We start from the raw sequence: 12,251 nt of genomic DNA, 5'->3' as shown, positions 1-12,251 counted from the left end.
AACATGCAATTTTTAGCAAAAATGCAAAATAAACTTTTCGGGTCCGAGAATTCGCGGGTGTTTCGAGAAACGAGCGCCAGGTCCTTAAAACACACAAAAGATATATATTCGTGCGCCAAATTTCTATGAAGTTGTCCATCTCTCATAAACATTATTTATGTGCCCTCACCTGTGACGCAGTAGGGTTTCAGGGTGAGATGCGTGGCAATGGGACCGAGATTTCCATCCATGTGGGATGTAGAGTAACGCAGACAGGCGGAAAGGGCACCGCGCAGGTCAGGTTCAGTGAGAGAGGCAAGGAGATTGAAGAGGCTCTCTGGACTGAAATTTTCACCTGGAAGAGACAAGTTAGAATCAGTAAGAGACAATGACTGAAGTGTAAGTACCTACTTAAGACCTTGCGAAATGGCCGCTAGATCTGACCCCTTAAAACAAACTTTCACAAAAAATAGTCAATAGAAAAAAAGCTTAATATAGCTTTCCTCGCAGCCGTCCTGGACTCGTCAGGCAAGTCGGCGCTTGCGTTACCGAGGCTCAAGGGCGGCTTAGAGTGACCAGTCCATAAAGGCTGGCGGAGACCAAGGCTAAGTTCAAACGTCGTTTTATCCATAAGCCGTATTCAATGCAAATGCATGCAAATGAAAATGAAACAATCGACTTGATTCATTTGCATGCATTTGCATTGAATACGGCTCATGGATAATAGGACGCTTGAACTTAGCCTAAGTTTTATATGCAGTGCTTTTACAGGATCAACAATGTTCTAAGGCCTTCACGTTTAGATACGTGTCCCGAAACTGAGAGAACACAAGCTTCTTGGAAGCAACTAAAGAATACCCCACCACAACTGTTATACAAACACAGGCTAACGAGACAATACAATGAAACGAAATTATGTGACAGGGTATTCCGAAGCTAAGCTAGTTCCATGTAAGAGTACGTTCAATAAGTCAAATTCAGGCCGAGAAACAAAAAGACAAGGCCCAAACTTGCTATCACACTAGGCCACCTGTGGTTTGCTGAACAACAACAACAACAAAAACTAGACACATCAGTGTCTCTTGATATTGGAGGAAAAATCTATTGTCTGAGGATTGTAGGAGGATATCGCGGGCGCAAGCTAGATCTCAGCAGATGCCCCTCATGCTCCTCATGCTAATGTACGAGGCTATTGCATGCAACCGCTGACCTTCCGCGATCGCATATTGAATACCTCGAGATTATAATGCACATGGGTTAAACTTAGGGTGAGCTGAGCAGTCCCTGGTCGCCCGATTTTCAGAGAGCTTAAAAATATGTCGAATTTTAGGGATATCCATAAAAAACAATGGTCTTGAAAACACACATAAGACAAAAGTTGCCTTTCCTTCAAAAATTATGGTTTCCCCCTCTCCCCCTGTCCGCCCCCTCCCCCTTATTTAACCTGGAACAGCCCGTGATGACTGTAAATAAAACCTCCATATAGTTGACACCCCTGAAAAACGTTCACACTTTTCGGTCCCGAGGGTGTCCGTTATATATGGGGGTTCTATTATATAACGGCGGATGCATGTTCGGTTTCGACGATTTCAGTTAGAAGGGAGCTCGACTATATTTAAAAACGACATGTTAGCTAAGGGCACATATTTTGAAACCTTTTAAAAGGGCCTCTTAATAGAAATACAGCAAGTCGCAATTTACCTTTTTCTCCAGAAATTGCCTTCTCTAGAGATTTCAGTGCATTTGTTCCAGCGTCGGCCTGAAATGAAGCACCATGACATAGATAAGTCATTCAACTTTTTTAAAGAAAAATAAAGCACGTTTAAAATTTATCTTATGCAAGAGCAGGAGTAAGACACATTTTTATACTTCATTCGTCAAATCAAATCAAAATACGATAGCTTCGTCGAGTGAGCTGATGAAAATGGATGCTTTTCCTACTTGGTATTTCGCTGGGATAACTACAAAAAAGGCGAACGACCTGACGGAAAAACATGACTTGACGTTTCCAATAAGCTTATTTCACATCAAATAAGGCGGAAAATTCCCCAAATTACTTAGTGAGTAATATCAAACAAAATATCAAATGCGACTTTTTTTAAATCGATGTGACTTTTTGTAAAGTATCATTGAAATTTGAGGTTTTCGTCCCTGAGCCCATACATAGCGCAAGGATGATCAAGAAAAAACTGTCTTAAAAAGCCAAAATCAGGGTAATATGTGCATTTCGGCCAATCATTTTTTTGTGTTATGAAAAGGGAAAATGAGTCCTCTCCATCTTTTCCTCATCATTTGGAATGAAGTTTTAAAAGAAATTAATGGGAGCTAAAATCAACTAAATGTTCCCATTATCAATTGGTGCCTCCCCCTACCTCAATGGGGAAGTCTTCGTTGTCCTCTCCACTCCAGTAACGCGCATGCTTCAGGAGCGACTGATGGAGGGTTGTTAAGGTGGGGCAAGAGGATACATTTGTGAGGTTGCTATAGTAACGGTTGACCACAATGCAAATGGGCAGTGGGTCGATCATACTGCGGAGAATGTCCAGCACTACGAGGTTAATGTATGCTGCGATTGATCCTGCGAACAAGATAAATAGACCTGAGCCTTGTGATGCCATGTGTGCCTCGCAAACTTCAACTGATTTCTCGATTTAAAAGAAAATCAGTAAAGAAATAGGCGAAGTGTAAGCTAAGTGTCGCATAAACTTGATGGAGTGTCCCTTATTGAAAGTCAGCATACAATCGAAGTATCATAGTGTCGTACCCCAACAATACGCAAGTGTGTGACTTGAATCTTCATTGTTGATGTAAGCAAGCTTGGACACTGCAGGCACACTTTCACTCTAATAAACATGACTTATCGATGCAGCGTGCTTATTACTACATTGCAATATTGCGATAGTGTCCTGATAATTCAACTGGTCCAGCATGACTTACTGTGGTTTACGAGATGATCATTGAGTGTCGCATTGTCGGTTGCCTTCAATACAGCCTGCCTATGAATCTGTAGGGCCGCCACAACAAGTGAGCTGAATGAATGCCTTTAAGTAAAGAAGAACCAATCAATGTTAATAAACATACATAGAGATTAGAAGCTAGAAAAGTTCTTAGAGGTTAGTCTACTGGATCGTTGAAAAAAGATACACAAGGTGACTCAAGAAAATGAAGAAACATCACAGTACCGGGATGTCTCATGGACAAAGAACCAATCAGAGGACTGAATTAGAAACCTCATGGAAACAAAGAACCAATCAGAGGACTAAAATAGATATCTCCATTCAAACAAGGAACCAATCAGAAAACTGTATAAGATGTCACATCAAAATATTGAACTAAAAAATACTGAATAAGGTCTCTCTATCTCATTGAAACAAAGAACCAATCAGAGAACTCAATAGCTGGCACTCTTAAAGTATGAATGAATCCGTGGAAGTAGAAGGCATTGACAGATATCTAACCTTGACCCTGCAACGGGGGAATCATGGGTAGCCATAATGATTCCCGTCTGGCCCATGGCCTGTCGTTCCGCCGCCTGTGATACGGCCTCGGTCATTACATCTATGTAGGTATATGGTTCAGCCGCCAAGGAACTGCAGACTTCGTCTAGAAACATCAGCACTACCTCCTTGTCAACCCCATACTCCTGGCTCGTTAGATGATTTAACCAGATATCCATTTCATTTGAATCTTTGCCAAGAAGTTCTGAGTCTTGCAGGAACTGGAGGAAAATATGAAAAACAGGGTCGAGACAAGAAAAGTATGACTATCTAAGGTACTGTAAGACCAGTTGTACTGAGGTAAGAAGAAATGATAAAAGGTGAGGTGATGGATTGAGGTGTGGTTAAGTGAAGAGAGATGAGGAGGTAAGGCTAGGTGTTATACACTATTTTTAAGGCTGGAATTAGGTTGGGCGTGACCCAGTAAAAAGAGAAGAGAAGGCCATCTCAGATAATTTCACCCTCAGGATGAGCCTGTTGGCAAGGACGAGATCTCTAGACAGTGATGATAAAGTGACGTATGTTGAGGCGAGGTATGGTAAAGTAAGGTAAAGAAGTGACGGAGGATAAAAGATACAGTGAATTCATAGTGAGGTAAAATGAGATGAGGTGAAGTCGAGTTAAGAGGTAAGTTAAGGTTTAGGTGAGGCAAGATAAGGTAAGATGAGGTGAGCTGAGGAGAGATGAACTGAGGTGAGATAAAATGAGTTGAGATGAGCTGGGAAAGATATTGGTTAGGAAAGGTAATATGTGATAAGATAGGGTGACGTAAGATGAGATGAGGTATGGTAAGATTTGGTGATGTTTAGGCAAGGTAAGACAATGGCATTAAAAAAACGCCGATCAGCCACTCCTTTGTTATTGTATATGACTGGAATTCAACGGTTTATTCGCAAGAAAACTAATAACAAAAAACAATATATTAATGAAGTCTGATACGTTATTGATGATATTTGATTGGAAATTTATTGGTTACTCGACTGAATTAGCCGTTGGAAATGGATTCTCTGAGTAACTTGGCACTGAGCAGGAGTATAAAATGGCGGCGCGATTGGCCTGCTTTAAGCCAAGGAAAGGTAAGTCCTAGTGTGTTGCGTGAAGTGAGGTCAGGTCAGGTGAGTTTGAGAAGTGCCCTGAGTTAGGCTTTGGTGAGGAAAGGCGAGATCATGTGAAGTGAGGTAGGGCAAAGGGAGGTGGGGCAATGAAATAAGGTCAATGCGATGGGATCAGGTCAAGTGTGGCGATGTGGGGGAAGGATGGTAAGGGGTTGCACAATACTTCTTAGGCAGAGACTGGAGTCAGATTGGGTTTGATACAGTGTGAGGATTCAATCTGAGAGAACTTTACCTTCATGATGACCCTTTTGGCAAGATCTCTTGTCTGCTGGTTTGCTGCACCCAAAAGTATTTTCAGGACTTGGTGAATGCATGAAGGAGACTTTTTGTTCTTGAAAAAATAAACAATTAGAACAACTCAATCACAGGGTGATAGATCAACCAAGGCTGTAACAAACTACTTGAGCACATTAGATTTGATTATATTATCATGATTATTTTTGACATCATTATTCTTATTGTTGTTAAGGCAGGATGTACAGTATACGAGCGATAGAAAGGGTGATAGATCAACCAAGTCTATAAGAAATTTGATCATATTATCACGATAATGTTGTTTAAGTTTGTTAAGGCAGGATGTATACGAGTGATAGGAAGGTTGGTGTTCAGTAGTAATGATAGGTAAAGACCGAAGATCCACTATTAGATATCTGACAGGAAGGTGGTAGATTTTAATCCTGCTGATTATTTTCGTTTGATAGTCTGCTTAGCAGGCACTATTAGTCAAGCATGCCCTTTAATGAGCCTCCCTTTTACCTGTTGATACCATCGACATACACCAGGCTGTGACATCAGTAAGACTTTCAGTGTCAGGTCCTGTATCTCAGGGGGAACGTTCTCACACTCTGATAACAGCTTGGTCAGATCGAACCCTACACCTGTAAGCACAGATGGCTCTAGCTCTTGATACAGAAACATGGCTTGCAGTGCTTGTGACAGAATAGCATTTGATGGCACTGCAAAGCAACAGACAACAATCAGATGAGTAAGTTATAGCCGAATTGGTTGGCTGCCCAAAATAAACAATCCTTGTCTTGGTTAATCAAATCAAACAATTTAAACTGCCCGTAAAGTTTGGTTACAAGACCAGAGTTTCTGGAATGGCACAAAAGGGACGTCTTTTAGAGATTTGGACACAATAACAGTTGGTAACAGTAATATATAGATTTAGGCACTGTCTAAAAGCGGAGCCAGCATTGAACACCTTTTGTGTTGACTGATCAAAGGTATAATTGGGGGATATAGGATCCTGCTCTCTACTGAGATTTATTTATTGTACCAACCAAATGGATCCAGGCCTTATTCAATAATTTAAATTATGCAGTACATCAAAGTTAACAAACACAATTCCTGGTGTGGCTGTCAAAGTTGTCAAGAGTCTAATGGTAAATTCTTATGTCCCATCATGTTGTTGTTGTGCAGTCGCTAACTTTTAAAGCGGGCAAACGTACGTGACTTTGTAAGCCTTTTTTTAGCAAACCAAAGCAGCGATCTGGACCGAACATGGTGTCCAGCAACAAGAAAAGAGTACAAAATAGTGTGATGTAAGCTAGAATCCTCCAAACAAAATACCAGATTAAAAATTGTTCTTATTCTGTCTTGAGCAGTATTTGCGTGAAGATGTGCATTATCCTTCCCCAGTCCATGGTTGTTCTTGAAGAAGTATTGCACGTAGCTGATCGTTGTGCTGGCCCCTTTCCTCGTAGAAGCACCTTCATCAATAAGAAAGTTGACTTATCGAGGGATCGCCTCGCAAACAATGCCAAAAGCTTCCTTGGCGTTTTAAAGTAAATGGGTCCTGGCAGCATTGGATTACTTGGGATGTGCACTTGTTGTGCGTAGTCAAAGGCATAGTGCATCGTGTACCTGGTCTCAAGTTCCTCAGTGGCTTTTTTACAGCCTTCTTGATAGAGATTTCGCTCGCGTTGAGCAATATCCAAACGGCGTTGCTGTGCTCTCACGCAGTCGGACTTTTCCTCCTCGCTTAAGTTCACTGCCCTGTAACGTTTTGTAGTGTTTTCTTGGCAAGTTATACATAAGTCCGTTCTTGAGTTGGCAACGACTACGTTCGGAAAGAACTGTTGCCAGAGGCCCAGAAAGGTGGTGTAGTGGACTGCTTGTTTGCCAGACCCGTCGCATACTTTGCAGTATTGCTCCTATACATTCATCTTGGTTTCGGCTGCTGAGAGTAGCTTGGTACCATCATCTTTGTACCCGGGAATGCGGGCCTGGCAGCGTGATTGCGTTCCCCTCGACTTAGTCCGTGAGAAAAGTTTTTTTCCCCACTGTTCTAAATGGAATAGGGTCGCCTTTACTCGTTCCCGTGTTCTCTATGGTAAATACCCTGCGTTCAGTAATCTACCTTAAGACGCTTCTACGCTGATGCCGTTAAGCATTAAAGAATGTTGCTTTACAGACAAGCCTTGACAATCTACGGGGGGTGCACGCAATCCGCCTTTTTTCGTCGATCTGAAGGTTGGACATGCACGCTTGGATGTTCGCAAGAATCACGAGGTCCAGCTCGTTGTGATTAGTTCAAGAGCGAGAGAGATTCGAGAGCGAGTACGATCAGTGAGAAGGTATAACTAGAAAGACTACAGGCAAGGTAGAATAACAAGATGGTATGCGTAGGCGTGGTGTAGACAATGCTTATACCAACACAGGAAAAAGGGCTCTTACTCCGACGAATGGATAACGCTCGACACGTCTGCGAAGCTTATATGTTTTAGAGAGGCGTGAAACACACTTTTCCAACCTTGTTACGATCAGTGAGAGTTTGTCATGGTGCTTTGGTACTCTTCTAAGAAAGCCGTAACGACACGAATTCGAGACAAAACCGTCGCTTTTATTAAACACACTATGAATTCCTTTGTAACTTCATCCGCGAATTACATATACTAAGTATTTCGTTATCATTTCTGTGCGATTTCACTATGATCAATGAAAGTTTATACCGGCTTCGGTACGAGACGGCCGTTACCTAAACTTATCTACGCTCTGTGCTGTCAAAAAAATCGTCGTATCAAAAACCTCTAAGGTACGTTTTCACGTGAGTCGTCACATATAAAAAATCCTTTTCAAGTTTGGAAATAATTTGTTGTCATTTAATACAAACAACAAAAATCGCTCAAAGAGTTCGACTGACTAAGCATCCTTCCCGAATGAGACGAGATTTTTGTGTTCTGGGTGTGTATTAAACCACGATAATGCAACTTTTGGGTATGCTTTTGAGAGCTTGTGAGATGGAAAGAATTGTTGACATTATCAAACAACAGGCAACAATCAGTTAAGGTTAGCCAAGTCAATTAAACGTTGACTCATAAAAGGTCAATTACAGACTTAGCTAGAGGGTGTGCATGGGGACACATGCATACTTTACCTCTCCTCTTGGCTGTCAAAAATGGTCCAAGTATCACAAGATTTGCGCATTTGCGGTAAATATATACCTGAACACCCTGCCCCGTAAGCAGGTTAACAATAACAAAGAATTGTTGATAGACATTTTTTTATCTAGAATCTACTTTATTTTAAGAATGAGGCTTTTATAATATACAGTAAATCTTTAAAATAATAGCATTATACCGTACCTTCCTGCGTCAAAAGATCCCCTCCATTCTGTTCTCCTCCTTGGTTATCTCCAGTGGGATTACTTTTTGTCTTTCCCTGCATGATATTCTGCCTTAAGGAGATAAGTATCATTACATCGGGAATCCTTTTCAATAATTCCTCACGGAAAAGCTGGAGGGGGGCCTTCTTGTTTGATTGATGAGACTTGGAATGATTTTGAATAACATCTACCACATCTAAAGATCTCTCAAGGATAAGGAGTAAAACTTGGAGACTTTGGTGCTTCACATTAGGGCTTGAATGCTGAAAAGAGATGACATCTGTTGTCAATCTTGAATCATATCTAGCAGTGAATGCATGGAGGAGGGGAGGGTCGCTACCACTTATCAAGAAAATGAAACATAGCCCTAAGGGATAGCAAAAATGGGTATGGTAAAAAAACAAGTAACATGTAATCAGTACTTTCGATTTTTTGCACTACTTATCATACAGACAGGGAAACTCTTCCAGATACTCATTAGGGGTAAAGATGGGTAAATCCGAGACTTGCCGAGGTGCTGAGACCCGCGTTTCAGAATCAGAGCCCGAGACTTTTGTCAAATTTCAAAATCCGAGCCCGAGACTCTTGTCAAATTTGAAACCGAGCATGAGCTCTTTCGAGCTTCTTTTCCGATTAAATTTCTCGAGCTAATAAGCATTAGTTTAAAAAAAAGAATACATAGAGTTACAATACAGTCTTGCTATAATGGGAAACCTGTAGCATGGTAACAACATAAAACAGATTGCGTTTAACAAATCAGAGACTCCGAGATCGCGTTTAAATATCCGAGACTTGAAGACCATGGTAGAAAAAAAAAGAGTCTGCAAAAACCCTAAAATTTTGAAAAAAAAAAAAACACACGAGACTTCAAAACTTACGTAAGAAACGCCAAGATTCTGAGACTTTGCGACATTTTTGTGAGACTTTCCAAATTTCAAGGTACCAATCGCTACCCATCTCATTCCCTTTTCTGGACCCTTAAGACTAGAAAACATACTTTACCTGCACACCATGACTAAGTATGGTCCTAGTTATTCCGCATGGGATGACTGCGCTCAATAGAGATGGGACAATAGATGTTTCCAACTCCATCTCACATCTACTCAGCATCACAGATGGTAATGGCAGGGACTTGAACAGCTGGAATACATACACAGGCAATTAAGTTGGAATACATACAATTAATAACAGTCCTAGAAGTAATTTTCGCCTTGAATTAACACCCCATGGGTATGGGGAACATAAATGTTAACAAAATGTATAATGCATTGTTACTCTAAAATAACCGAACAGTTCTCCTTGTAAGATGGACAGTTTTTCACAGTGTATCAAGTTTTTGTTCCACTGCAGCAGTAGAAGATCTGTCACATAAATCAGAATAAGGGATTTTAAAAAGACAAGTTTAGAGTTTTTTTTAATAGGGGGAAATTGTGTTTAGAGATCACATGACATTTTGGGTGGCAAATTCAAGCCAAAATAGACTTACAGAAATAACTGTGCATATCATGCCAGAGAATGACGAAAAAAAAATCTTTAAATGAAAAGAATCCCTTTCTGAAAAAAAAAAACAATTTTACAATGCTGGAGAAAACTAGTTGTCGCATCCTTAAAAAGAGCCGGATTTCTCGATAACTATCGTTAGTCAACCATCTTTCTTCCCAAGACAATGTCATTGAAACCCCCTTCCCCCCTTTCAATGTTGGATGTAACCGTGCTCAAATTCTGAGAAAGACAGCCCGAATTGAACAACATTGTACTGGGGGAGGGGGGAGAAGCACGTAGTAGGAGTAGGGTAACATTGAACCCCATATGCAGTGAAAAATCAAAATCAAAAAAGGCGACAACAGTTTTGTCCAGCATTGTAGCTTCATTTATAAGCGCTATAAAACCTGGCTGCTATTTGTTGCTTTTATTTTGCTGCTAAATGCCTGAGCGCACATCAATTTGTCACCAAAAAAGTCATGTGATCTCTTAGCGCAAGGTCTAAAAACATACCTTTACTAGAAATCTCATGTTGGTAATCCAGGGTAAGGATAGGCGTGGCTCATATGTTATTGACATGCTCGACAGGTAAGGGTTGACGAGATCTGGACAGCAGGTCAAGATCTTTACCACCAGATCCTGGGTGTGTTGGCCACTCAAGGTCTTTGGTAAGGACTGTAGGAATTGCAGAAGCATTGGGTTGTTTGATCTGCAAACAGAAAACCACAAGAAAACCAGCTTTCAAAAAATTACTCACAGTGTTTTTAGTGTCAATGAAATGTTGAGTATTTTTAGGGCAAAAAATTAACATGGAGAGAGGATCAAATGCAGTTCACACAGAACTGAATTTACTTGTCAAGTGTAGATGGACTAAATGACCCAACACAGGGGTGTAGCAGGGGGTGGGGCACTGGAGGCACGTGCCCCCCCCAAAAAAAAAAAAAATTCAAATTTTATAAGGAAATGACCAGTAGGGGTGTGGCTGTGCCCCCAATACAGCATTTTCGTAATGTTTTTGTATTGTGCCGCCCCGATATTTCTAGGCCTGCTACGGCTCTGCAACATAGTTTACAATCAGTGTGATTGAGTGAGTGTGCCTTGTCACTGAAGATGGTAACATGGCCTCTGCCCTCCAGTAAGAGACAGGGCCTCCAGCTAAACATCTTATCCCAAAAGATAGGGGATTCACAGGTTCTAATAGGAAGAGCCAGGATTATACACCTCTAAAAAAAATCTTGCATAATGGAAGACTACATTCTTTCGTTTTACTATTTGAGTAATTTCATTGAGTGGTCTGTATAACAGGCATGACAGGCGGAAGCACATGAAAGGGTGTTACATTAGATCAGTGTCTCACCACTGTGGCTCAGGTTTGGACCTAGGCTTGGCTGAGGATTTTTCCGAGTTAATGTCTCGATTCAGACTTGTACTACCAGTGAGTTGAAGCAATTGCTTGTGTGTTTCCAGTCTTCATGGAAAAGGGCACAAAGCCAGAGGTCCTGTCTCTCCAAGCTGCACCATGCTAACCATTCTCAGTGATAGTGCTTAACTTAGTACAATACAAAATACAGCTGCGCTTGATTTGAAGCCTATTGCTCCAAATAGTGCTGTCTCACTGGCATAGCTTCTCCAAGAGTGACCCCCTCACTCAGTCACTTCAGTCAAAAACTTAGAACATGAGTACTTACTGTAAGTTTACCTTTTTGCCAGCATGCCCTGACTGTTGGCAAAGCAGATCCCATATTTAAATGTACAGCAAACATCTTGTAAGATGGCGTCAACAGCTTCTCTTACCGAGGCTTCTGCCCCGCCTTCTGCATAGGTATATTGGTAAAGTCCCATTAGTTGGGAAAGAGCAACTGGATTGAAGAACTGCACTTTTGTTTTCTTGGGAACTGCGGTATTCAAAACCACCTGAGAAAGAACAACAACAGAAAACTAATGAAACATAATTCAATGATGTTTATCCTGAATTTACTCCTAAGGCAATGAGCACCTGGAGGGGATTGGCTGAGGACTGGCTTTTATAAAGCTGAACAAATGGGATGTCTCTTTTTTTAGCTTTATCTCCCAATAGATGTACAGTTTATAAAATATGCAATGAATAAAAAAGCATTGTTAACAAGATACCATTTCTTCTGACACACTGTAACCTCTCCTGAAAATCTATTAGATAGACACACAAATTCATTTCTCCTTATACTGCATAGTGCCTAGGTTTCCTTGCCTTCTGTCTGATGGTAGAAATAACCAAGTGAACCAATTGTGGAGTGTCCGAGACCAACCCCTTAAAAATAGGGTGTATAAGCTCTGAAAACAGAAAGCTCAATTAGAATCCAGTAAATAACTTGCATCCACTAAAAAAAAAGAATAAAAAATATAATGTTAAAATATGATGCAGATTGTCTAATATCTTGTGCATAAATGCCATGAAGAATCATCATTTAAAAAAGTTTTTACAATTAGTTAAAAGTTGATGATACTAGAGGCTTGGCAAACAGCCTTTAAAAGTCGCCTGCCTTATACTTACAATTACATGAAAGAAAAGTGATAAGGAAATGGTCATTTGAG

General features: G+C 40.8%; 1 protein-coding gene across 2 annotated transcripts in view; it reads right to left on the bottom strand.

Moving 5' to 3' along the window:
- The window catches only part of LOC116620160 (nucleolar pre-ribosomal-associated protein 1), a 39,155-nt gene that overhangs the window by 22,254 nt on the left and 4,650 nt on the right, over window positions 1-12,251 (bottom strand). For both annotated transcript variants that reach the window (XM_048721882.1, XM_048721883.1), the window contains exons 5-16: window positions 11,908-11,990; window positions 11,380-11,594; window positions 10,194-10,389; window positions 9,201-9,338; window positions 8,179-8,461; window positions 5,348-5,547; window positions 4,824-4,922; window positions 3,438-3,697; window positions 2,917-3,020; window positions 2,352-2,557; window positions 1,681-1,738; window positions 170-334 (exon numbers count right to left, since the gene is read on the bottom strand). In XM_048721882.1, the coding sequence (XP_048577839.1) occupies window positions 170-334; window positions 1,681-1,738; window positions 2,352-2,557; window positions 2,917-3,020; window positions 3,438-3,697; window positions 4,824-4,922; window positions 5,348-5,547; window positions 8,179-8,461; window positions 9,201-9,338; window positions 10,194-10,389; window positions 11,380-11,594; window positions 11,908-11,990 (2,007 nt within the window). The remainder of the gene's footprint in view (window positions 1-169; window positions 335-1,680; window positions 1,739-2,351; window positions 2,558-2,916; window positions 3,021-3,437; window positions 3,698-4,823; window positions 4,923-5,347; window positions 5,548-8,178; window positions 8,462-9,200; window positions 9,339-10,193; window positions 10,390-11,379; window positions 11,595-11,907; window positions 11,991-12,251) is intronic.

Source organism: Nematostella vectensis, chromosome 14, assembly GCF_932526225.1.
Source record: "Nematostella vectensis chromosome 14, jaNemVect1.1, whole genome shotgun sequence".
NCBI classification, from domain to species: Eukaryota; Metazoa; Cnidaria; class Anthozoa; order Actiniaria; family Edwardsiidae; genus Nematostella; species Nematostella vectensis.
This window is presented reverse-complemented; position numbering and strand designations above follow the sequence as displayed.